The sequence below is a fragment of the Solanum dulcamara genome, chromosome 5 (genome assembly GCF_947179165.1).
Source record: "Solanum dulcamara chromosome 5, daSolDulc1.2, whole genome shotgun sequence".
NCBI classification, from domain to species: Eukaryota; Viridiplantae; Streptophyta; class Magnoliopsida; order Solanales; family Solanaceae; genus Solanum; species Solanum dulcamara.
In genome coordinates this window covers 74,213,128-74,236,130 of record NC_077241.1, presented here as the reverse complement: position 1 = coordinate 74,236,130, position 23,003 = coordinate 74,213,128, and the positions used below count along the sequence as shown (strand labels likewise).

At 31.4% G+C, this 23,003-nt stretch overlaps 2 protein-coding genes across 2 annotated transcripts; both read left to right on the top strand.

Moving 5' to 3' along the window:
- The first annotated feature begins 10,276 nt into the window (after window positions 1–10,276).
- LOC129890760 (expansin-like B1) lies at window positions 10,277–13,274 on the top strand. The gene is made up of 4 exons (XM_055966247.1): window positions 10,277–10,406; window positions 11,136–11,245; window positions 11,894–12,205; window positions 13,074–13,274. Exons 1-4 carry the CDS (start codon window positions 10,277–10,279, stop codon window positions 13,272–13,274), a joined length of 753 nt encoding a protein of 250 aa, XP_055822222.1.
- A 2,169-nt stretch (window positions 13,275–15,443) lies between these two features.
- LOC129888489 (expansin-like B1) lies at window positions 15,444–17,572 on the top strand. The gene is made up of 4 exons (XM_055963456.1): window positions 15,444–15,600; window positions 15,690–15,799; window positions 16,135–16,443; window positions 17,150–17,572. Exons 1-4 carry the CDS (start codon window positions 15,462–15,464, stop codon window positions 17,348–17,350), a joined length of 759 nt encoding a protein of 252 aa, XP_055819431.1. The 5' UTR covers window positions 15,444–15,461; the 3' UTR covers window positions 17,351–17,572.
- The last annotated feature ends 5,431 nt before the right edge of the window (window positions 17,573–23,003 follow it).

Below are 23,003 nucleotides of genomic sequence, written 5' to 3'. Positions count from 1 at the left end.
TCTTTGGGTGTAAAACTTGTGTGCATGTTCCAAAAGATGAGAGATCAAAATTGGATATTAAGACTAAGCAGTGCATCTTCATTGGTTATGGTCAAGATGAGTTTGGATATCGCTTTTATAATCCAATTGAAAAAAGCTTATCAGAAGTCGTGATGTTGTGTTCTTTGAAGACCAAATAATTGAAGATATTAACAAAACTGAGAAAATAAATTTTCAGACTGATGAGAGCTCGGTTAATGTTGATCTAGTTCCTAGCATTGACACATCTTTTGCACATGAAGGAATCCAAGATACTAATGTCGATGGGGATCAAAATCAAAATGATCATCAGAGTGTAGAACTTGAAGATGCTCCGAGTAATGATGTTATAGTTGATCATCTACCAACTCATGTTCAAATGAGTACTCTAGATGCTCTAGAAACATCTTGTAGAAGATCTACTAGGGAGAAGCTAAAGTCAACACGTTATTCTGCTAATGAGTATATACTTTTGACTGACATGGGAGAACCTGAAGATTACGATGAAGTCATACTAGATACTCCTAGAGATAAGTGGATAGAAGCCATGGAAGATGAGATAAAGTTACTTCATGAGAATGACACATATGAGTTAGTAGAGTTACCGAAAGGTAAGAAAGCTTAGAAAAATAAATGAATCTTCAAAGTAAAGCAAGAGCAACATACATCTTCACCTAGATATAAAGCGAAGTTAGTTGACAAAGATTTTGGCCGGAGAAAGGGAGTTGACTTTGATGAAATTTTCTCTTCTATTGTGAAAATATCTTCTATTCGCATGGTTCTAGGCTTAGCCACAAGTCTAGATTTAGAGGTTGAGCAGATGGATGTCAAGACTATTTTTTTCATGGTGATTTAGATTATTTTTTTTTACATGGAGCAGCCTAAAGATTTCGTTGTTAAAGAAAAAGAAAACTATGTCTGCAAATTGAGAAAGAGCTTGTACGGCTTGAAACAAGCTCCAAGGCAGTGGTACTTAAAGTTTCAATCTGTCATTGAAAATCAAGGATACAAAAAAACTTATTCAGATCATTGTGTATTTTTTCAGAAGTTCTCTGATGATGATTTTATTATCTTACTACTTTATGTGGATAATATGCTGATTGTTGGCAAAAATAAATCTAGAATTGTAGTCCTTAAGAAGGAGTTGGGCAAATCATTTGCAATGAAGGACTTGGGACCAGCAAAGAAAATTTTAGGCATACAAATTCATCGAGGCAGAAAGAAGAATGAGTTATCATTATCTCAAAAGCAATACATTAAGAAGGTACTCAAGAGATTCAATATGACAGAAGCAAAAGTGGTTAGTACTCCTCTTGGTAAACACTTTAAGTTGAGTACGATCCAAAGTCCATTTACTAATGAAGAGAAGAAGGAGATGTCATGTATTCCATACTCTTTTGCAGTTGGTAGTTTGATGTATGTTATGGTTTGAACTAGATCAGATATTGCACATATTGTTGGTACTGTTAGCAGTTTTTTTTCTAATCCTGAAAAGGAACACTGGAATGCAGTGAAATGGATACTAAGATATTTGAAGGGCACTTCAGATATGGAGTTGTGCTTTGGTAGTGGCAAGCCTGAACTTGTATGCTACACAGACTCTGATTTAGGAGGTAATCTTGACAATTCAAAATCCACTTCTGGTTATTTGATCATTTTTGTAGGGGGAGCTATTTCCTGGCAATCTAGACTATAGAAGTGCATAGCTCTATCAACCACAGAAGCCGAATATATTGCTATCACTGAAGGTGCCAAAGAATTACTTTGGATGAAGGAATTTATGAAAGATCTTGACTTTGAGCAGTCGAGGTTCGTCTTATTCTATGATAAACAGTGTTATTTATCTCACCAAGCACTCCACATTTCATTCTAAGTCCAAGCATATTAGTAGAAAGTATCATTGGATTAGAATAGTCGTGGAAGAGAAATTATCTGAGGCTGAGAAGATACACACTGATGACAATCCTTCAAATATGCTTACTAAAGTGATGATCGTAGAAAAATAAGAGTTTTGTAGAATAGCGGTAGGCATGGAGTCTGTCAAGAGTTCCTCCACTTGAAGTCCATTTCGCCCCTTGGCTGGAGGGGGGATTTAACGTGAAAAACCCTTCAAATTGAAGGCAACAACTACGGGATCTTCGAGATACGAATTGCTACACTATAACAATAAGAGGGTTACAAATATTCTCCTAAATGGCTACAGAACAATTGCCAAGCAAGGAGAAGTAATAGTTATACTAACAAAAGTAATAGAAAGAAAACTACCCAAAATAGAGCTATTGTCCGGGATCTAAAACAGGATATTTCTGAAATCCAAATTTGATCTTGACCATTCAAATCAAACACTAAGATGTTAGAAACACTCATTAAAAATTTCATCCCGATCCAACGGTTAATGAATCGGCAAATGCAATTTGAAGGTTGTTGGTCGGAGAAGCAAAACTGATGCGGAAAACACCTATTTCTTCTCTCTTGTTGAAAGCTTTCTCAAAAACCTCTCTTATGTCCCTAATGTCTCTCTAAGACACTACCAATAAGCAAATGCATAATTATCTCAAATCATCTTATTTATAGAGTGGTACTTTTCCTAAAGCCAAAACCTACTCCAAATAGAATTATAATTTCAATTCTTTTTCAAATAGAATTAGGAACCAAATTAGGAGAATTATTCCAATTATTTTACAAATAGGATTAGGCCATGGGTCTTTGGCTGAAATATGGGTCATAGCCCAACATATAGACGATATTTAATAAAAACATTTATACGAATACACTATTTGAGAAAAAGTAACTGAATTCAGTCGAACTTGATCGTACCCGGCTTCTAGCAGCTCCGTCCCTGATTGTGAATAATTGAGGAGCCAAAATGATATTGACCCTAATTCATATGAAAAAGAAGGCAATTAATAGTAATAACACCTGAAAGTAACAAAAAAAAGTAAGTAAAAGAAAAAGAGAGTAAGCATTTTGACAATATTAAACGGAGAAACTCTAATTTACAGTTATTTTCACTTCTATGATTTAATTAATTGATAATCATGAAGTATCTAATAGATGTTTTGACTTCTAAACAATAAGTGGTTGAATAAACTTCTAGATCTTGTATTAGACGTTTCTGTCTTGCCATTGCCTTAAAGTTAAAAGAGCAAAGGGTTAAAATATTAAGATATAAAAACTGAAAATTGGGGAGAAGGGTTAAATTTGCTTTGACATATGCTAAGGGTTGAAATTTGTCTTTGGTTTAAGAAAATCAATTTTTAATTGCGTGATACATGACATTATCGGATGCTAAATTTACGTCGTTTGAAAATAAAGGTAAATTTAGCCTATTTTTATTTCGGAAAAGGTTATATTTGACTTCAACTATTACCAAAGAAAATTGTTTCATTTCGCATAGTTCAGTGATAAATTTAACCTTATAGAATAAAAAGGAACTAAAGTTATGATGGGTGATAAATGCATTTTCATTCTTAATCAAATATTTTAGATTTAAGCTCTAGAATAGAATTATTTTTGATAAAAAATATATTTTATTTCCAAAAATTGATTTTTCCGCTTGAAATTAGATTAGTCGAGCTCCAAAAAATAAGAATAAAAAAGAATGTAAGTATCTTTGCGCTATAAAAAATAAATTAATTTAAACTTTTGTTGCACTATAATTTCAAAGTAATCATGATCTTAAATAAAATAAAATAAAATAAATTGATGCAAGTATCTTTTTACTACGCCACATTTGCCACTTCTTAGCATTATTACATTACAACAACTAGAAAATTCACAATGGATCGGGGGCAGCCCGGTGCACTTAAGCTCCCGCTATGCGCAGGGTTCGGGGAAGGGCCCGACCACAAGGGTCTATTGTACGCAGCCTTACCTTGCATTTCTGCCAGAGGCTGTTTCCAAGGCTTGAACCCGTGACCTCCTGGTCACATGACAGCAACTTTACCAGTTACTCCAATGGATCAAAAGTCAAAATTATTATGCAAGTGGTGGATGTCACCATCTAAGTGGGACCCACTCAATTTGTATTTGTCAAAATTGGCAACGAATTGCTATTTCATCTTGCCTATATAATAGGCACAATTATCTGCAATTGAAAGAATATGAGAAGAAAGACATATAGAGATCAGACTATTTTCTCTTCTGCTTCTTTTGTTATTCTCTCCGAGTTAATATTTCTTAAATTGCTCAACTAGTTTATTTTACAACACGTTATCAACACGAGGCTTCAGCTATTTTTAGAAGGTAACAAAAATTGGTAAGAGTTTTATTTAAATTTATTTTCATACAATGACAAATATTTCAAAAATTGAATTTACTGCTCTTGATATCTCTGAAAAAGGCTACTCATCATGGGCACTTGATGCCGAAATTTATTTAGAATCAATGGGTCTGGCAGACACCATTAAAGATGACAATATGACATCCAATCAAGACCGTGCTAAAGCCATGATATTTCTCCGTCACCATCTTGACGAGGAGCTAAAATTACAATATCTCACATTAAAAGACCCCCTTAAATTGTGGAAAAATTTAAAAGAAAGATATGACCACCTGAAGTGGGTCATGCTTCCACAAGCTCGTCATGATTGGCTAAATCTGAGATTAATGGATTTCAAAAATATAACTGAATATAATTCTGCTATATTTAGAATTATAGCTCAGTTAAATTTATGCGGAGAAGAGATCACTGAGCAGGATAAACTTGAAAAAAACATACTCCACATTTCCACCCGCGAATATGCTCCTGCAGCAGCAATATCGCAAAAAAGAATTTAAAAAATATTCTAAATTACTTTCTCACCTTCTTATTGCTGAAAGACATAATGAATTACTAATGAAAAATCATGATAGTCGGCCAGTTGGTTCTTTGCCACTCCCTGAAGTGAATCAGATAAATTCTAACCAACGAGAAAGAGGCCATGGCCCCAATCGTGGTCGTGGTTGTGGTCAAAGAAAAATTTTTAATCATGATGTTCGGCTGACACCGAGAAATAACCAACAATATAAAAGGCAGGGTAAAAAGCCAGAAGCTTTACCGGAGAATAATTCAGAAATAATATGTCATAGATGTGGAGGTGTGGGGCACAGGTCGCGGATTTGTCGGTTATCAAAGCGCCTTGTTCAGCTATATCAGGCATCTCTAAAAAGGGCAAAAAATAATCCAAAGACGAATTTTATCTCTGAAGATAATATTGAGCTCATGCATTTGGATGTAGTTGATTTTTTTTTAATTTTCCAGACGAAAATATGAATATTGACAAGACTAATAATATGTAAATATTTTTTTTTACCTGTATTAAATATGATGTTTGTATTTTTCTAGTCAATGTAAATAAATAAAATTTGTGTAATATACCATGTGTTAATACTTATTTTATTTTTTATTGAAGAAAATATGGAAATGCCTCAAATCTTGTTTGGATCAATGATAAATCAAGAGGATATTTGTGTAATTGATAGTGGAACAACTCATGCTATTTTTAAAGACGAGAAATATTTTTTCAATTTACTTAGAAGAAAAACTAATGTTACTATAATTTCTGGTAATTCAAAAATGATAGAAGGCTCCGGAAGAGCTACTATAATTCTGCCTAATGGGACAAAAATTGTTATAGAAGATGCACTATTTTCTTCTAAATACCCAAGAAACTTGTTAAGTTTTAAAGATATCCGCAGAAATGGTTATCATGTTGAGACACTAAATGAAATGAATATTGAATATCTTGGTATAACCAAGAGTGTCTTAGGCCAGAAATATATTTTGGAAAAATTACCAACTCTGTCATCTGGCCTATATTATGCAAAAATTTGTGCAATTGAAGCACATATGATCGTAAACCAGAAGTTTACTGATCCAAATACATTTGTGCTATGTCATGATCGAATAGGTCATCCTGGATCAATAATGATGAGACGAATTCTTGAAAATTCAACTGGACATCCATTAAAGAACCAGAAGATTCTTACGAATGATGAATTTTTATGTACTGCTTGTTATCAAGGCAAATTAATTGCCAGACCATCGACCCTGAAAGTTGGCATCGAATCTCCTAATTTTTTAGAGCGTATACATGGAGATATATGTGGACCTATTCATCCACCTAGTGGATTGTTTAGATATTTTATGGTACTAATAGATGCATCATTTAGATGGTCTCATGTGTGCCTATTATCATCTCGCAACCTGGCATTTGCGAAGTTGTTAGCACAAATAATAAGATTGAGAATGCAATTCCCAGATTATCCAATTAAGACCATTCGCCTTGATAATGCTGGAGAATTTACATTCCAAGCTTTTAACGATTATTGCTTATCAATTGGGATAAAAATTGAACATCCTGTTGCTCATGTTCATACTCAAAATGGCCTTGCAGAGTCATTTATAAAGCGCCTACAATTGATAGCAAGACATCTACTAATGAAAACAAAATTGCCCATTACTGTTTGGGGTCATGCTATCTTACATGCAGCAACACTTGTACGTTTCAGACCGATACATTATAATAAATACTCTCCGTCGCAATTAGTATTTGGTCATGAATCAAATATATCCCATTTAAGAATTTTTGATTGTGAGGTATACGTGCCTGTAGCACCATCACAACGTACAAAAATGGGCCCTGAACGAAGGTTGGGCATATATGTTGGGTTTGCCTCACCCTCCATAATTCGATACCTTGAACCGTTGACTGGAGACTTATTCACTGCTCGATTTGCAGATTGTCGGTTTGATGAAACAATTTTTCTGCCATTAGGGGGAGAGAAAAAAGAACCCGAAAAAGAAAAATAAATTGCGTGGAAAGTTTCATCACTATCACATTTTGATCCACGTACCCGCACATGTGAACAGGAGGTCTAGAAGATCATCCACTTGCAGAAAATAGCAAATCAAATGCCAGATGCATTTACTGATTTGAAACGGATAACTAAGTCACATATCCCTGCATTGAATGTACCTATCCGAATTGATGTCCCAAAAGGACAATCTACAAGTATCATAGCTTCTGAATCCCAAACACGCCAGAAGCGTGGTAGACCGTTGGATTCAAAGGATAAAAATCCTAGAAAGAGAAGCGTGAGAAATAATAAAGATGATACTACAATAGAACCTCTTGAAGAAGGTCAAGATTTGAGTAATCCTGATATTCCTGAAGAAATCAGTGAATCCGAGACTCAAGTGAATGAAGAACTTTCAATAAGTTCTTTCAATGATGAGATAAATTTAGATCGATCTAAAATCACGGTTGATAATGTTTTTGCATATAATATTGCACTTAACCTCATGCAAGATAGTGGAAGTCTTGAGCCTAAATCCGTCGAAGAATGTTGACGTAGACGTGATTGGCCAGAATGGCAAAAACCAATTCAATCTAAATTAGACTCACTTGCTAAACATGAGGTTTTTGGACCAGTAGTCCAAACCCCTGAAGGTGTAAAACCAGTTGGTTACAAATGGGTTTTTGTGCGAAAACAAAATGAGAAAAATGAAATTGTAAGATACAAGGCACGCCTTGTTGCACAAGGATTCTCTCAAATACCGGGAGTCAACTATGAAGAAACATATTCACCTGTTATGGATGGAATAACATTTCGATATCTCATCAGTTTAGCTGTACATAAAAATCTTGAAATACATCTAATGGATGTAGTTACAGCTTACCTTTATGGTTCACTTGATAATGAAATTTACATGAAAATCTCAGAAGGATTAAAACTGCCTGAAACATGTAATAAATCTCGGGAGATGTACTCAATAAAACTACAAAGATCATTATATGGTCTGAAACAATCAGGGCGTATGTGGTATAATCTCCTTACTGAGTACTTAATAAATGAGGGTTATATAAATGATGTCATTTGTCCATGTGTTTTTATTAAGAAAACGAAATCAGAATTTGTTATACTCGCCGTTTATGTTGATGATATAAATCTCATTGGAACCCCTGAAGAGGTCCAAAAGGCAATTGAATATCTAAAGAAAGAATTTGAAATGAAAGACCTTGGAAAGACAAAACTTTGTCTAGGTCTGCAAATTGAACATTTAGCAGACGGGATTTTTGTCCATCAATCTGCCTACACTGAGAAAATCTTAAAAAGATTTTACATGGACAAAGCACATCCATTAAGTACTCCAATGGTTGTTCGATCACTTGAAATGGAAAAGGATCCATTTCGACCTTCAGAAGAGGATGAAGAAATTCTTGGTCCTGAAATACCATATCTCAGTGCTATTGGTGCACTTATGTATCTTGCTAACGCAACTAGACCTGATATAATATTTTCTGTTAATTTGCTAGCAAGGTATAGTTCATCCCCAACGCGAAGGCATTGGAACGGTATCAAACATATTTTGCCATACCTGAAGGGTACTATTGATATGGGTTTGTTTTATACTAACAAAGGTTGCACAGACCTTATTGGTTATGCAGATGCATGTTATTTATCAGACCCACATAAAGCTCGATCTCAGACAGGCTATCTATTTACACACGGAGGAACTGATATATCATGGCGATCTACAAAGCAGTCCATTGTTGCTACTTCTTCAAATCATGCTGAAATAATAGCAATTCATGAAGCAAGTAGAGAATGTGTGTGATTGAGATCGATGATACAGTTCATCAAAGAAAGATGCGGTCTGGAAAATGATGTTAAAATACCCACAATTATATTCGAAGACAATGCCGCGTGCATAGCTCAATTAAAAGGTGGCTTCATAAAAGGAGACAGAACGAAACATATTTCACCAAAATTATTCTTCACACATGATCTTCAGAAGAATGGTGATATTGATGTACAACAAGTTCGTTCAAGTGATAATCTTGCAGATTTATTCACAAAGGCATTACCAACATCAACTTTTGAGAAGCTAAGATATAAGGTTGGAATGCGTCGTCTCCAAAATATCAAATGAAGTTTTCATCAAGGAGAGTAAAATACGCGCTGCACTCTTTTTTCCTTAATCATGGTTTTGTCCCACTGAGTTTTCCTAGTAAGGTTTTTAATGAGGCAATATTCAAGGCGTATTAACAGATATGTGTACTCTTTTTCTTAACTGAGTTTTTTTTGAGGTTTTATAGAGGCACCATATCTATGGATGTTTACGATAAATATGTATATTTTTTTTTTGGACATCCAAGGGAAGTATTATGCAAGTGGTGGATGTCACCATCTAAGTGGGACCCACCCAATTTGCATTTGTCAAAATTGACAACGGATTGCTATTCCATCTTGCCTATATAATAGGCACAATTATGTGCAATTGAAAGGATATGAGAAGAAAGACATATAGAGATCATGATATTTTCTCTTCTGCTTCTTTTGTTATTCTCTCCGAGTTAATATTTCTTAAATTGCTCAACTAATTTATTTTACAACAAAAACTAATATATTCTTTATAAGTTTCTAATTATTCTCCAAAGACTTTAATTAATTATTAGGAATATTATATTAGTGCTACCTATAAAACCTATCATCATTGTGCCACCTGTAAGACTTGCCACTAATTAAGAACTCCAATGTTATGACATAATAGGTTTTATATGGTTCTATTGATTACGCTATTTTATCTCAAAATACCTGTTATATATTATTTTTTTAAAAATAATTTTACTATTTTTTGGAACTAAATTGAAGTAAAATTATTCAGTAATTTAAAATTAATATTTAGATATCTGAAAATTATATAAAAATATTATAAATTACACTTTTTTTGTTTTTCGCATATAATTAATATATCAACAATAACATAACTTATCCGGTGTAATCTAAGAGGATGATGTATATGCATATTGTATTTAATTAACCCTCGACTCAAACGAAACATATAAAATATTAATTAAAATTAATATAATTTAATTTTCGAAAACAAAATTTGACTAGTATTTTGAGAGTATATGACTTCCCAGAAGATGTAATCCAGCTGTAAGCAAAAATGGAAACAATAGACACGTCATAATAAGTACAAAACAAACCTTTATTAAGACATAATTGCCATTTTCTCTTATAGTGGTAGGATTTGAATCAATCATCAAGATACAAATAACAAATTCTAAAATTTTAAAATACAAAAGGCTACTAGTTAATCCCCACTTGGTTTCCACTGGCCATAGTGGGAAAATATATGTGGCAAAAATTATCACTTCTTACCCTCTTTAAGTATACTAGAAATATGGTAATTTCATCTTTCCCACATTATAAGTCTTTAATTTCCTTTTTAATCCACTTGTTCTCTTCCTTAATCATTTTCTTAAAGATGGATTTCTTTCTTAATCATTCTACTCTTCTAATTTGCCTAATATTGATCTTGCCTGCTCTATGCTATAGCCAAACTTTTATATCAAAAGCAGGTTATTATAACACGGATGATGGCATGGGTAATCCAAGTATGTTTCTATCTTGTGTCGATTCATGTTTTCGTAATACTTTATAATTTATTTTTGTTTTATATTTTTTTTATAAAATATTTTAAAGTTTTTCCTTAAAAATTGAAAATAACACATCAAAAAAATTTAAGTGTCATTTTCTTTTATTTTTTCACCGCAAATCAATAAAAAAAATTATGTACATAAAACATGATCTTTTCATCTCATTTTCACTGAACCAACTTGAAACTACACATGATGGAAAAGATATTCTCATTAAAATATTAAGAAGCTTCTTAATTTTTTCGCATGAAAACACTGCTATTTTGTTCTTCTCACTGGTTCAACCAAAATGTCTATGTGCATAACTACTAGAAAATAGTGATTTTTTTAATAGTGTCACACGTACTATACTCCGTTTTTATATATTGAGAATAATTTGTATTCTTGTCCATGGTTAAATGAGTCATTTTTTGAACAGTATCGATCGATTACTAAAATAACGTAATTCCATCAGAACACTGTTGGTATTCCTAACATTATTATCAAGCTTCAGTAAATGATTTTTCACGCAATTAAATTATTTGTTATTCGCCGAAGAAACACTGAAAAATATTATATGTCTAGAAAAAAAAAACATTTTCCCCACCTAAAAAACAACTTATTTTCCTGAAATTATTTTTTATAGGATCGATGTTCTCTCTATATTTATTAAATATAATGATATATACATACATTTAATTTATTCAGAAGGAGTTTGTGGATATGAAGAATATGGAAGAACAGTAAACAATGGAGAAGTTTGTGCAGTGTCTAGGCGTCTATTCAAGAATGGTGCTGGTTGTGGTGGATGCTATCAGGTAACAATTACCTAATTATTTTGGGTATAATCACCAAACTTTATCCACTATAACAGTATATATAATAACAATGCTATATTAAAGTAACTAAAACTTTATAATTATGGTATGTTTAACTTAAAAATGATCATAAAAACTCATAATTACCTTCAAATACAAGAGTCGTCTTGTCGCTCAACAATAAAATATCCGGCCGGTGTATAATTTCATAATTGGAGTCTCAGGAGAGTAGATTGTACGCAGTAACGCAAACCTTATCCCTACTTAGTGGTAAAGTTGAGATTTTCACTATGAAGAAGTAAGCACACGAACTATCCGAGCAACATCTACTATATAAAAGGGCAGTCCGGTGCACTAAAGCTCCCGCTATGTCTACTATATTTACATTAAAAAAAAAAAATTAACCATGTATAAATAGTGTTGGCTTGGTCTCTGGCACTAAGTTAACTTGGAGGTAAAGAGGTTGTCTCTAATAGACCCACACTCAAGGAAAAGCATATCAGAACAGATGGAAAAAATAAATAACGAAAGTGAAGAGATAATGGCAAAAGACTACAGAAAAAATGACAAAACATTCTAAAACAAAGGAACAATAACTACAATAAAATAGTGTGATAATCTGTTAATTACTTGTTGATGATTTTTCAGGTAAGGTGCAGGAATAAGGGATTCTGTTCTCAAGAGGGAGTAAAAGTAATGCCTACTGACTATGGAGAAGGGCATGGAACAGACTTTACACTAAGCTACAGAGCATTTGCAAAATTGGCCAAACAATCAAGCATGGCTCAGGTCCTTTTTGCAAAAGGGACAGTTGATGTAGAATACAGAAGAATTTCTTGCAGATATGGAGCAAATCTCATGCTTAAAATCCATGAACGTAGCACGTATCCTGATTACATTACACTAGTTGTTATGAACCAAGGTGGTGCTAGTGACATCCTTGCACTCGAAGTCTACGAGGTTAGCTCATGAAAACATGATTCATGCAATTTGTGTTGGACAAATTAATGATTCGATCGTTTATATATTGACTTTTAGCCCCTTTTGACCTTCTCGATATAGTCCAAATTGAAAAGTTAAAGTTGATTTGGGCTAATTATATAACTAATCAAATTGACTATATATGGTCATAATAAATTTTTATTAGTTTTGCTTTGTTATTAAACAAATTATAACGAACAAAGGGTTGATTTAAGCAAACGTGTCTTTATTAGGACATCATTTCGAATTTATCTCTATTTTTAAAATTTGTGCACAATAGAGCCCTTGAAAAATTATCCTTCTAGACAATATTAAATTATTATTATCCATAGAAAGTGCATCAACCAAGATGCATATTGTCATATTAGAAGAGGGTCTAATGTTTGTTTTTAATTCTTATATTGCTCAAACCTACTGGGGAAAAAAATGAGCTCAGGATATAACGTTTTCTCATAAAAAATTTAGTATTTCCAAAAAAAAAAAATAGACCTTAAAAAAAAAAAGTCCATAGGTTATCTGAGAAATAAAGTGGTAGTAGTAAAGTTGAGGGGGGTGGCTATGAACTATCATTTAGCCCGATTTCGACCCAACCTTTCTCGACTCAAGTAGCCTTTGGATAGATTAACGATCTGCTTATTTATTAATTCAATTCATTTTAGCCCGCCCTAATTCATCAGCCTATAACAAAAATTAATTTTATAACTTTAGTACAATATTATTATTATTATTATTATTATTATTATTATTATTATTATTATTATTATTATTATTATTATCATTATTATTATCATTATTATTATTATTATTATTATTATTATTATTATTATTATTATTGTGGTTGATGTAGGAGGAAACAAGTTCACGGATATCAATGAGAAGGGCATATGGTGCAGTTTGGGATTTATCAAATCCACCAAATGGAGACCTTCAAGTGAGGTTCCTAATTAGTGCTGCAGCTCAGACAAAATGGGTGCAATCTGAAATTGTTGTAATTCCAGCTGAATGGACTGTTGGTGAAACTATTGAGACTGACGTTCAACTTTCTTAGGAAATTTAAAAATTACTAAAATTAATATTTATCCAACATATATATTATTGCCATTTTAGGCAATTATTAGTATTTTCTATATATCTAGTTATTAGTAGGTAGGAAAAACTTATGTCATGTGTGATGAGTAGGTGCTAGGGTCTTTGTATTGATTATTATGATGGCATTATTAGTCATATATATATATATATATATATTGGTATAACGTTATATATAATGTAATAAGAATAAAGTTATTTCTTTTTTGTAATTTTCTTGATGAATATAATTACTAGGATGGGATGGATAAGAATATCTCATAGGTTGTTATTTCACCTTTTATATGGGATAATTAATCTCATAATTTTAGTACAAAATTTATCCATAGACTAACAAACACCCATTATCAAATGAAGATAAGATAATTTTGAAGTTTATCTCAAAATTGTTATTTTTCAGTCTCTCACCCCAAACCAAACGACCCCTAAAAATTAGAAGGTGGTCCACAAGCCCTTTTCTCACTTCAAAATAAATATAAGTTGTGTATAATTTTTAGACGTTTTATTTAGTGATAAAAAGTTAAGATCATCTAGTCGATGCACTACTAAAAGAATATCAAAAGCTGTTCTCGGATTGAAGGTCAGTAAAGTTTAGGTTGAATTTTTTTAATTATACAATAATTAAAAATGCATTTTTATCACTAAACCATATGTACTTGTTGATTTAAAACCTTTTTTATATACTCTTAAAATTTATTTCATTGTAAAAAAAAAATGGGTCTCCGAAAGGCAATTTTGTTAAAATATATATCTATATATTTATAAAAAAAAATCAACGTCATTTTGAGGTCAGGTTTTTTGATTTTTTTTTTTATAGTGATAAGAAATTGAGGGGTGGGGGGGAGGGGTGGAATGTATACCAAGCAATATTTACAGTAAAATGTATGAAATTACTTTAGATGTTCTATTTTGTTATAATAATTTGAGATTGATAGGAGGTGAAAAATGGCTCTAACATCACCGTTGTAGATAGATTGAGATAAAAACATGTAACGGTCCGTTTTGGACATGGGCCCGCACATCTTTAAAACACGTCACTAATATATTTTTACAACTTTAAAACTTAAATTAAAAGTCTAGCGATCAGACAATAAATTAATAACAATATTCCCGTGTGACATAATTTAAATTCCCAAACAATGAGTTGTTGACCAGATTTTAAGATAATATATAGTACTCTCGTCCTAGTTGAAGTGATATACTTTCTATTTTAGTTTATCCCCCCAAAAAATGACACTTTTTTCTATCATGAAAATTATTTAGTTGTCCCGTCCTCATTTTAGCCACAGTGACATTACTCGTCGGGATTTCCGTCACCATTCATTTAAATTAAATGCAGGTGAAACTCTCTTCGCCACTCATTTTAAAAAATAACTTTGACACTTTTACACGTTAAAAATCTTTATTATTTTCTTAAAATTTCATGTACAGTCTCAAACACTACTCACTTCGTTTCATATTAATTGTCCATCTTACTAAAAATAGTTATTCCAAATTACTAGTTGATTTACAAAGATAGAATTAATAACGTATTTCTAATCGTATCATTACAATTAATTTCTATTTAAAAGTGTAAATAAATTTATAAAGTTTCAGTAAACATTTCTTAAGAGGTCAATTAGTAAAACGATCCTTTTTATTTATAATTTCGAAATAAACGTATAAAAAATGGATAACAAATATAATACGGAGCGACTACACGTTAGTTGGTACAGACGCGGCAAAAAGAATGTGTCATCCATTGATTTAAAACAACGAGAGTTTGTAGCCTCTAGTATCGTCAATTTAGACCTTATGGGATTTTAAATCATATTTAATTAGCTATTGTTGCTTCAAAGAAGGTGATGATCAAATTGTAAATATATATTTACATCAGAAAACGGATTTTTTAATTTTTTTTAATGATGCGATCCATATTTTTAATTATATTTGGGTCAGAAGACCAAAACCGTATATGTATATGGTAACTTTGAATATTGCTTTTTCAAATAAAACTAATGACAAATTTAAGATTGATTACAAAGTTGGCCATGAATTTAAGCAAAGTCAATACCTGCCCGTAAGACACTCAACTATAAATAGAGAGCTTCACTTCTACATTTCTCATCATCCAAATTAATTCTTCTTTACATTTTTAGCACCAAAAAAAATGGCTATTTCATTCAACAATTGTTCCACTTTTATGATATTCATGGTTTTGCTTCTGCCTGGACTTTGCTTTGGTACTGAAAACTATTATTATTCTAAAGCTACCTATTATAAGACCTCTGATGGCAAAGGAACACCTAGTAAGTCACATTTGATTTTCAACTTTTCTTTTTCCTTTTAAGATAGATTGATTTAACATTTGATTAATTTGCAACATATATTTGATCAGCTGGAGCTTGTGGTTATGGAGAGTATGGCAGATATGTCAATGATGGGCTCGTTACCACCGCATCATGGAAGCTCTATAAGAATGGAGCTGGCTGTGGTGCATGCTATCAGGTATTCAAAAAATTTGAACGTTATGAATTCGAGTTTTGAATCTTATAATACACTACCCCATTTGATTTACCGGATTACGCTCGAAATATACATTATTTATATTAATTTTAATAATTTTTTTATACATATAAAATGAATATTCATATATAACATGTACACATATGGCTAGTTTAAAGCAAGTTGTAGACCTTTGAATTGTCCAAATGGATAAATACAAATTATTTCATATAATTTTGAATCGCAATAAGTTATATATATAAATTTTAAAAAAATTACTTGTAATTACATGATAATTGGCGCGCATGTGACTAGTAATTATCAACAATATATTACAGGTGAGGTGCAAGGACAAGGCATTATGTAGTGACATAGGAGTTAAGGTGGTGGTGACTGACAGTGGTGAAGGGCCCGGAACTGACTTCATTCTCAGCTCTGATGCCTTCGCCAAGATGGCAAAGCATCCAAAGCTAGCTCACATGTTGTTCCCAAAGGGAGTGGTTGATGTTGACTACAAAAGAGTTTCTTGCAAATATGGCAATCTCAAAATCAAAATCAATGAACATAGCAACTATCATGGCTACCTTGCTATAATTCCATTTAACAATGGTGGCTATGCTGATATCATGGCAATTGAGATCTACGACGTAAGTATATATATTTGCGTATTTTTTTTACAATTATTTTCTTTAGTATTACGAGGATGTTTGACTAAGTGTACTTATAAGATGGTCAACTTAAGATTTATTCAAATATACTTCTAAATTTATTTATTTGTAAGTAACTCAAGGGACATTTAAGTCATTTTAACAAAAAATAAGATGGTCAACATAAGGTTTATTAGAACTCTTCTACTTATTTACGAGTTTGATACATAACAAAATGCTTATAAGTAAATCAACCAAAAGTCATAAGTTGGTTGTCATCCCCAATTTATGATTTTTGATCTTATAAACACTTTGGTCTGATAAAAAAATATTTCATAATTTTATGTCTAATATATTTTTAAATATTTAAAATACTCTTCCTAAACATACTAATTTCTAATTATCTCTCTATTTTATTTCGCCATTAGCCCTTAATTTCTTATTCAAATATACTTCTAAATTTATTTATTTATTTGTAATTAACTCAAGGGACATTTAAGTCATTTTAACCAAAAAAAAATTACTTGTCGTTATATTTTTGCCAAATACATTAAATGAATAACTGCTTATTGTCAGTTTCAACACTTTTATCCAAATAAAATATTGTACAAAATATATAACATTGTCAGTGAATATATAACATAATTCAATAAATTCTAGACATGATTTGATATTATAACATTAATTTTTGGGTTGATATATACAGGCAAAAACCTACAAATGGATACCATTGAGAAGGTCATATGGAGCAGTTTTTGATTTGGCAAATCCACCAAAGGGAGATTTGAAAATAAAGATCCAAATAAAAGAAGGTGAAAAGACCAAATGGATTTACTCTAACAAAGTTGTGATCCCATATTACTGGAAACCTGGATCTATTTATGAAACTAATATTCAAATTCCTTGAACAAATATATATTTGTTCAAGAAAAGTGTGACATAAAATTATCAATTTCTATATTATGGTTTGGGGTCAAATGCAGTTTAATTTGTCTAGGGATATCATCAGCCATTGTGGTTTTATGAACCAAATGTTGTGTGCTAATATTTAATAAGGCTGATCAAATAAATTAGTGTATTAACTCTTGTAAAGAATATTATTTATAAAAATTGTGGTATATTATTGTGTTATATATATTGGTGACTTGGTGTATGTAGTTTGTCTTCATGACATTTCATAAAATTGCAGTATTATGGACCATTTTGAACACAAATTGCATTTTTATTTGGTCGAGATCACATATTAAGAGGTGCATATATACGAGTTTACCAAATTTTAATTTATAAACACTTAACTTATACCGATAAGAGTGTAATTGATTTTTCCAAAGACTATGTTATAATGAGTTTAGGACTATAGAGGTAGTGTGTGAGGTGATAAAATTAAATTATCAAAGAATTATTGGAAGTCAATATATGGCCATAATTAGGGTTGTACAGGACAAATCGATAAACCGCACCAAACCGGCAAATCGAACCAAATCGGAAAAAAAAACCGACTAGTGGTTTGGTTTGACTTGATTTAGTGTTTGGAAAAAAAACCCGACCATTATAGGGTTGGTTTGGTTTTAACTAAAAAAGTCAAACTGAACTCAAACCGATCCGATTATAGATATACTACTTTTAAATTATGTTATACATAAAAATATTTATTAAAATGTAATTTATAAATATTTTTTAAATTTTTTTCATAATTTTTGTTTTCTTTCTTACGTTTAGATTTGGACTTGAAAAGCCCATCTAAATAATATACAAAAAAGTTCATCTTATAAAGTTATATTATAAAGTTAAAACTTCAAATAGTGTTCGGCCTTTATCTTATATGTTGATATTTTGTACTAGAACTCTTTTTAAGAAGCACTGCTCTGTGTTTTTTATTAGATATTATGAAAAATCCAAAAAATCCAAAAAAACCCAAAAAATCTGAAAAATCCAAAAAAAATTGATATTGAAAAACCCGACTTTTATTGGTTTGGTTTGGTTTATAGATTTAATAATCCGACACAAATGGTTTGGTTTGGTTTGTAAAAAATTCAAATCAACTCGATCCATGTACACTCTAGCTATAATTATAGCTAATTACGAACAGAGACAAAATCAAAATTTTAATTGTATATATTCTGAATTTTATGACAATAATTTCAATTGTTAATAATTGAGTTATCATCTTAATATTTATTTAATAATTTTTTTAGTAAGAATACACTATTTGAAAAAAAAGTAAGAATACACTATTTAAAAAAAATAACTGAATTCAGCCCAACTCGATCGTACTCCGGCTACTAGCTCCATCCCTGATTAGGAATGTCCATAGCTATTTATTAAACTATATTTACTGCCATTTTGCATTCAATATCAATATCTATTGCTATATTGGTAAATTTAATTTAGATTTTTGTGATGTATGTGATTCAGTACCTTTAACCTTCAATCTATACATATAATATAATAAAAGAGAAACATAGATAAAGTGATGTGACACATCTCTATTATCTCGATTTGCATTTATCTTTTTTATCCTTTTTGGCCTCTTTTTTTTATCTTATTTAAATTAATTATTGTATAATAAAAGTAAATTACTTAATTTATTATAAATAAATATTTTATTAATGGAAAAACATTTACAACAAACTCTTCACATGCCAATTTACAAGACGTAATTATCCATAACTCACACCTCTTTAATTTCTATTCTTAATAAAAAAAATCTTATTTTTTCTTTCTTCTAATCATAAAATGATAAGATTTTAAGTATTTATCTTTTTATTATTTAATTTATTTACAAGGAGTAATTACCCATGATTTACACCTCTTTAATTTTTATTTTTAATAATATTCATTACCCCCATAATTTGCATGTCCATAACCTCCAAACTTTAATTTGTAAGTTTATGGTGTCTTGTTGTGTCGTCAAAATACGATATTTACGATGCTCAAAACAAGGAGTTATTGTAACTTCTTAAGCTCATTTTGTTAGTTTGATATGTGTTTTTAGTTAGTTTTCAGGGAAATTAAAGCACGCTTGGATTGATGATATTTTGGCATAGTTCATGTGGAAAGTTGATTGATCTTGAAGGATGTTGGTAGCTTGGTGTTGAGGTAAAGTCACAAGGAAAACAAAAAATATACGAGAAGTGATAAAGTGACTTGAGTTTGGCAAGGTTCCGCGACAATTTGAAAGGAAAACTCAAAGAACGAACTTCATCGAAACTTGAAGGACCTTGGAATGGGCATTGAGAGATTAAATCAACATGTTTTGAACAAGTATGCCCACCAAGACAGCCACCACGGGCCATGATAGGCAGTACTGGCCGTGAAAAGCACCTCCAATCGGTGAAGAAGGCTCTCTAGTAAGCTGCCAAAAAATTGGCTAAGGCTCACACCAAGAAAGCCACACCACGAGCCGTGGTCCTCACCAATGGACGTGGTGGGCACCGTGGTGGTGTGGCCAGCCATCAAAATGCAAATTCAAGAAGTGGTACGGACAAGGCAATCACTAAGAGCCAAAGCAAGGAACAACATGGCCAAGGCAACCACCAAGTGTCTCACCACGAGTCGTGGTCCTCACCATTGGCCGTAGTGGGTGCCGTGGTAGGATGGAAAACCATAAAAGGCTAAGGCAATCACCAAGGAAGGCCACCACAAGCCGTGGTTCCCACCACTGGCTGTGGTGGCTATTGACTGTTGTCCAGAGCAATCCAAGTCCAAACCAAGTTGGTTTCCTAGTTCGTTTAGGATTAGTTTTAGGTTTCTATAAATACCCTTTTGTGTTAAATTTTTAGGATGACTTTTCCTACATTGTTTACACGTTTTTCCTACTATTTAGAGGCTACATTACATGACCTAAACGCCATTGTTGAAGAATTTTTCATCCACCATACGAAATTGGACAGATTTGGGAGAAAGAACACACAACTCGGATTTTTTGAGTTCTAGTTTTGTAATTTGAATCTAAATCTTCTTATACAATTGTGAGTTTGATTCATTTTTATTTGTAAGCCTTATAATACATGTTTGATTTGTTTTTTATTGACTTAACCATCGAAATTATGAAAGGCTAAACCCACAACTAGGGTTGTGGGAACCATTACGACTTAAATAGAATAGGCAAACGTAGGATTGATATTTGTGAATTGATTTTGCATGTATTGTGATTTCTTCATCCAAAAGTCTTTCTTAGTGAGTACACACATTAAGAACTTGCCCGTATTCATTGCTTGTCCGGGAGGGAGGTAGTGATTAGGAAAAGACTTCACAACAGAAATTCAGAGAGTCTAGCTTCGAAAGAAGGGATAAACTCCGTCTAAGTTACTTGAGACCAGGAGAAGATAGTATTCTGAGATCTAAAGTGAGGTTTAGTAAAACATATATTCTGAGACCGAGAGGAGATGAATGAAATACGTCTAAGAAGAATCGGGAGGTGAATTAGATGTTACATAACTAGCTAGATTTTGCATACAATACATTGAACGATATCATGAATACGAGTCGTCTATTAAGTCATATGTAATGGGGATCATAACCCTAGTCTAGTCTTCATATAGTTTACAATTTCAATTTTGTTTATTTTTCACCGCATTATTATTTTTGTTTCTGAAGCACAACCAAAATCCCAATTTTACTTTAATTTATGCAAGTTTATTTTAGGGAAGTAGCAACTACCACTGAATAATGATAGCTAACAGAACTTGTTTCAACCTATTTCCTGTGGTTCGACCCCAACTCTTAGTTGGGTAAAACATACTGCTAACGATCGTCTATATCTCTTTCGAAAGGTGTAATTGAGCGTTATCATGTCTAATGATATTCCTCTGTGTGCCTATATAAATTCATATTTAGTTTTATGAATATTTACATTCAAGATATCATTTCTCTTCTTCATCATATTGATTTGTGAATGAACTAACACGTAGCAAAAAACATATATTGTAATGACCCGTTAGGTCATCTTGACAATGAGTTCTCTCTCTTTCATAAAAGACTATTTTCGTAAATTTAAATTAGAAATTTTGAACTATTCGACAACCACAATTAATTAGTTGAGTGATTTTAGATATTAATTTATTTAATATCCTATACTACTATTTATTAAAATAAATAATAGAGTTGATTATTTTAGGCTCACGATTATCCGTAGAGGGAAAAAAAAAATTGGTCGAGAACACTTACCAATTGCGGCGTGAAACTGCAGAAGGCACGAGTACTCCTTAAAATCATGGTATTATTATATACGTGGAAAGGGATTACTATGTCCACTTGTCAACTTTTTACTATTTATTCATACACTTGTTATTAATTATATTTACATCTTAGATGAACATTTTTAATTTTATATGGTGATTAAAAATTAATAATATATTGGAAAATTTTATTATTTTGTTATTTGTTTATATCAATGCAATGTACAGATAGTATAAAAATAGTTAATATTGAGAATTGTTTACATTCAAAAGGTTATATTAATTATAGGAGCAAAATAAGAAAAAATTAATTAATCTTATTTTGATTTAGTAAGTGATCAAGTAATATAAGATAAATATTTTTAATAAGATGCATATCTAATATTGGATACATATTCAACTTAATTAATAACATGATTACAAATTACTTTAAAATTTTAAGAAAATGATCTATATTATTAGTGGTTTAATTCAATTTTGGTTTGCCTTTTCTTGATTAATACCAAACCAAATCAAGTCAAATCTTTTCATGGTTTTGATATAATTTGATTTTGTTTGACTTTTCATTTTACTTGAATACCCCTGAGATATTAACTAGGCTGCCATGCAATCTAGGTTGGGCCAATGGGTAAAGTTGGGCTAAACCTGTACTGGCCTACCATATCTCAAACCTTACCTCTCTTTATTTCCTCAACTTATGTTGAAAAAATAGCATTGTGTGGTCTAAATTTGGAAAATTAAATGCATCCTTAAAGATTAAGAGTCCGCTTGAATGAGCTTTAAGGTGGTCAAACCAATTTATAAGCCTCTTTTTAAGTTTTGGACGTATTTACCTAATGCTAATTTTAAGTTATAAAGTTCTTAAAATTAGTTAAAAATGAAAAGTTAAGATTTTTAACTTTTTTTTTCTAAGTGCTTAAAGTCATTTTGTTTGACTATAGAAATTATTTTTATATCCCTTATATTTTAACTAAATTTCCAAACTATCATTTTTATTTTTTTAATCCTAAAATTCAAACACTTATTTTCAACATAAGGACTTTTATCCAAACACTTATTTATAAAAATAATTTTCAGCACTTCAAAGTTCTAAAAGCACTTCATACATAAAAATTACTTTTTTTTTTAAATCCATCCAAATGTGCTCTAATAAGTAACAGTATCGAAAGAAAATACACTAGTAAAGAAAATGTTGAGCATAATGGAGAAGAGAACAATTACAATCCTTCAACTTTGAATGTGACATAATATAACATAAAATATCACGTAGACATATAAATTTATTTGTATATATTCAAAATTAAAAAGCATAAATATTAATTAAAATTAAATTAATGACACGTTTATATATCAATCTGAAATGTTTAATTTAACAATTGT